Source organism: Onychomys torridus, chromosome 3 (assembly GCF_903995425.1).
Source record: "Onychomys torridus chromosome 3, mOncTor1.1, whole genome shotgun sequence".
NCBI lineage: Eukaryota > Metazoa > Chordata > Mammalia > Rodentia > Cricetidae > Onychomys > Onychomys torridus.
The window spans coordinates 97504913-97509529 of NC_050445.1; the positions used below are offsets into that span (position 1 = coordinate 97504913).

Consider the following 4617-nt stretch of genomic DNA (forward strand, 5'->3'; position numbering starts at 1 on the left):
TAAAACCGGAGATCGTCAGAGCTGCAGACCTCTGCATGAGCCAAAATATCTCTGGAGAGGAAATACAGAGGGGCAGGACAGGCGCAAGAGGTGGCAAACAAAAGACCCTGGTGGCAGTCCTTGTGAGAGACTCCCCAGGGCCACCAAGTCCTTCAATATTCTGTCCTTCTCCAGGAACAAGAGTCGAAAGCCATGGCAAGTCCTGCACTTACTAAGCTGGTGGAAAGCACAGCGAAATCACTGCACCAGGGCCTTTGTGGGAAGTGACATAGCAGGTTTCATACTTGGAAGCCTCAGGAGACATTGTCTGGACATCTGCATCAAACTCCAGGTCAATCCCTGTGCCAGGGGCAACTGTATCAGAGCGACCAATCGCATACTGGACCGACATGTCATCATTTCCCATCCTTAGTTTGATGAGGTGCAGGAGCTGCTTCGAGGGTGCGCACACCGACTGGGGCTTGATCTCATTGATGAGGCCATTGGCAATGCTGATGTAACCGTCATAGAGCAGCTGGCTAATGATCAGCTTGTAGAGCTGCTGGCGGTCTTTCAAACCCACTTTGGTTCCGTACATTTTGCAGAAGAAGACAGTTTCCCTGACTGCTCCGATCAGGGTCTTGGTCTCCCGCTCTCTTCTAGAAAAATGGAGGCGCGAATCCTATACAAGTTTTGTGGAGTACAAGGTAAAAATGAAATAGGAGCAACATTGTGAGTTTAGCTACAGGAAGGTGTTATGTGTCTTGTCAATAAGACTGGGCAGAAAAACACTCTTCAAGACAGATTTGAGAGTACTTTGTTTTGCTTTCAGACTCTGTGGAAAATCAAGTCTCCTCAGCAGGCTGGTCTTGTTCTTAAGTCTACCCAGGTAATAAATACAAATATAAATATAAATATAAATATATAAATAAGGAGTTCCTGGCTCTGACACTGGGGCCTTGCTTTTCATATTGGAGTTTGAACTTAGGGACTTACGTATATTAGGCAAGAACTACCACTTAGCTATAACACCAGGGCTCTTTTTAGAAACATTTTGTTGTTGTTTTATTTGGGGGAAGGGGCATTATGTTGCCCTGGCTGGGCCTGAAGTTGTTATGTGTCAGCAGCAGTCTTCAAACTTGCTGTCTTCCTGCCTTCTGGGTTTCTGAGATTACACAGAGTCCATCTCATAGTCAACTTAGGGTAGGCATATTCTGGAAACAAAGTGCCAAGATTTGAATCTTGGATCTGTCCATTACTATCATAGAGCTTCTTTTTACTCATCTATAAAATGTGGATAATGAGATAGAGACAATGGGGGGATTCCACAAGGTACCGACTATGAAATGTATAGGATAATGCCCTTTCCACCAATTCTCAGAACCCAAGAATGTGTTGTCGCATAGCAAAAATAAGATGTTGCAAATGGAATCAGGCTATAGGCATGTAAATAGAGAGGCTATCAGGGATTCTCTAGGTGGGTTCAGTTTGACCACACGGGCTCACAGAAGTAGTAGATGCAAACAGAAGAGTCAGATAATGAAGTGCAGGAAGGTTCTCAGTCAGGAGATAGACTTAATCCACCAGTGCTGGCTTTCGAGACTAAGGAAGGAGATCATTAGCCAAGCAAGGCTGGGGGACTCTTGGAGCTGACAATCGCCATCAGTGGTTAGCCAGCAAGGAAACAAGGACTTCAGACCTCTAACAGCCAGGAGAGGATTCTGGAAGTAATTTGAATTAACAGGAAACAGAATCTTCCTTCAAGTCTCCAGGAAGAACATAGCCTTCCTGACACTTTGATTTTTAGCCCAACAAAAACTAATGTTGTACTTCCAAAGCATTTAACCACATATTTATTGTATTATGCTCTAAGCATGTGGTGATTTGTGATGGTCACCATAGCAAAGTGATGCTGAATGTCAACACTGAGAATGCCAAACATTTACATGGGCACTTACAATGCACAGTAGAAACTGATTCAAATCCATAATTTAGTGATAGGGATGATGTTTATGATGAGGATGGCAACAATAAAGTATTAGGTTACTTGTGACAACACAAATATTAATCCTGCTTATAGACTTGCAAGTATAGCTAGATCAGTGGTAATCTGCTTTCCCAGCAAACACAAGGTTCTGGGTACAGGACCCTTTGCCAAACAAGAGAAGAAAAGACAAAAGTTTTTCCATAATGAAAATATTCATGCTTTTAACCTTCCTATTGGTTATCTATCATATGAATTGCTTTCCACATTTAGCAAGTTGTTTTATCTAATCCTCAAAACTATGATATGAAGTAGATATAATTGTCACCATTTTTTTTTTTTTTTTTGCAAGACAAAGTTGGAGCACAGATAAGAAAAGTTAATTTACCTTATACTGATTTCTGCTCTAAGCGATTTGCATTAAGCAGAAGTTATCAGGGACAAAAATTCCTAAGTAGAAGGGGGGAAATTTGTAATGTCCCCAAAGACAGAAAGAGAGCAGGATGGGCACACAAGCTTGTGCATCCCTTTTTTTCTACTGAGCCAGAAGTGGTGGTGTTGGAGTCCTTTAAAATCGTTAACAAGGGAAGTACAGGGAAATTGGGGCTTAAGATTTTCTGAGACAGAGTAAGGGCCATACTCTCCGCATAAGACGACCCTAGCTGTGTCCTTGCTGAGTCCACAGATTGTGAGTCTTAAATAAGGAAACCAAGCCCAAATCCTATGCAGCTCAGGAAACACGAAATGGATTTCAGGTGGCCTGAGACAGAGTTTAGAAATAGGATCAAGAGCACAGCCTCTTTGGATGATAGTGTTAGAGGATGCCTTGATTCTTTTTTCCCTCAAGTAGAAAGCAATTTTAGGTCATTCATTTCACCCCAAGAGTAATCCATGAAAGCACACATAGAAAAGGCAGGGCTCTCAATTCACTACCAGTAATGGTATTAAAAGGACTACAATATGCAAGCTGTGTCAATGTAGCTTGAGGAATAAAATGCACAGGTTTGAAAAATGAATGCCTGGATGGAATTCTGAGCCCTATAAATGGCATTTATGAAGTAGAATTTATAATATTTACTGTATCAATAGATTGTTGTTATCATTAAAAGAAAAAGTGTACACAACTTACTCAGCTAGTGTGCTTGCCTAGGCTATATAATGCTGTGAAATTAAGACAGAGGAACATGTGTATGAGACATACAGAACTGGTGCCTGGAATAATGTACTCCTAGTGCAAAGGCTCACTTAGGTCTTCCACTAACTGTTTATTACCTTGTTAGTTTGTGGCTCTGCCCTGGCAAGAAGACTGCCCCTCTAGGTGCCCATAGATCGCATCTCCTGTCAAGTTCAGTATACTGCCAGAAATGTTGGAGGATACAGCGGTTTAAGATAGATTCTATGGGGCTCTGCTTGTGGGATCCTGTACCTCCACAGGACTAGGTGACTGCTCTAGGGAGTAGTTTATAATTATATCCCTTAACTATGATTTTCATAAAGGATTCCATTTGGGGGAAAGAAAGAGTAGGTTAACGAATACCTGTGAAGACCCTGGTGCACAGAGTCCCTATAGAGGAAGATCTTACCCAACATCCACTCCAACACTGAATGTCTGTCTTCTCTTTAACAAGCAGAGGATACCTGCTCTAATATAAATAAACTGTCAGGATTTCCAGGGAAATAAGGTCTTGGAAACTCTTGTGTTCATTTGATGCTGAGGTCAGTGAGGCAGAAAGACGAGGCAGTGAAAACACACAGAGATAGAGAAAACTCAGTGGACTAACAGCCTTCACAACATTCCAGATACAACGTGGACTTCCAAGTACAAAGGTGCCACCAGGTTCCAAAACAAGCACATTAAAACATTCAAGGAGATGCAAACCAGAAAAGTGTATCATCACTAAAGAGAAAGTAAATTCAAGCATGCTCAAATTAGATTAAATAGTCTAAGGAGTTAGACCTTATGAGGTGTATTGAGAGTGTCCTATTAGCATGAGAGACACAACATTAGGAAATGGCATGGAGAGACAGCATTCAATTACAATGAAGAGAGTCCCTTAGCAGAGAAGAAACTGAAGCTGTATTTCTCAAGAATCTATCTGAACCCTTCCTTCTCATTCTGACTGGCCACTCTATTCACTGCAACAACTTCTAACTGATTTCCTTGCCCATCTCCAGTATGTTGAGTGTGCATGTTTGTGTACATGTGTATTATGTATATATTCCTGTGGAGGCCAGAGGATAGATGTCTTTCTTAACCACTCTTCACCACCACCACCACCCCACCTCTTTAGGATTTAAAAATATTTAATTGTGTTGGGTATATGTGTACCTGAGTGTAGGTACCCAAGTATGCCAAAAGAGATTATCAGAGCTGGAGTTGCAGGTGGTTGGTAGCCACTTATAGATATTGAAAACAAAACTATGACCCTCTACTAGAGCAGTGCACACTCTTAACTGCTCATCAATCTTTCCAGTCTCTTAACCTCATTGTTTGAGACAGTGTCTCTCACTTAACCTGAGGCTCACCAATTAGGCTAGAGAGGATAGAAAGGAAGTTCTCAAGCATCTTGTTTCCCCTCTTTAAAAAAAGTACAAGGGGATAATATTCTGCTATAAAAAAAAATTAACATGTGGTCACTCATGTATATTGTCAT

At 41.5% G+C, this 4617-nt stretch overlaps 1 protein-coding gene across 1 annotated transcript; it reads right to left on the reverse strand.

Moving 5' to 3' along the window:
• Positions 1-211: 211 nt before the first annotated feature.
• On the reverse strand, positions 212-577 carry LOC118580089 (cleavage stimulation factor subunit 1-like). The gene has a single exon (XM_036181891.1). The coding sequence runs from the start codon at positions 575-577 to the stop codon at positions 212-214; it is 366 nt and encodes a 121-aa protein (XP_036037784.1).
• Positions 578-4617: the final 4040 nt, after the last annotated feature.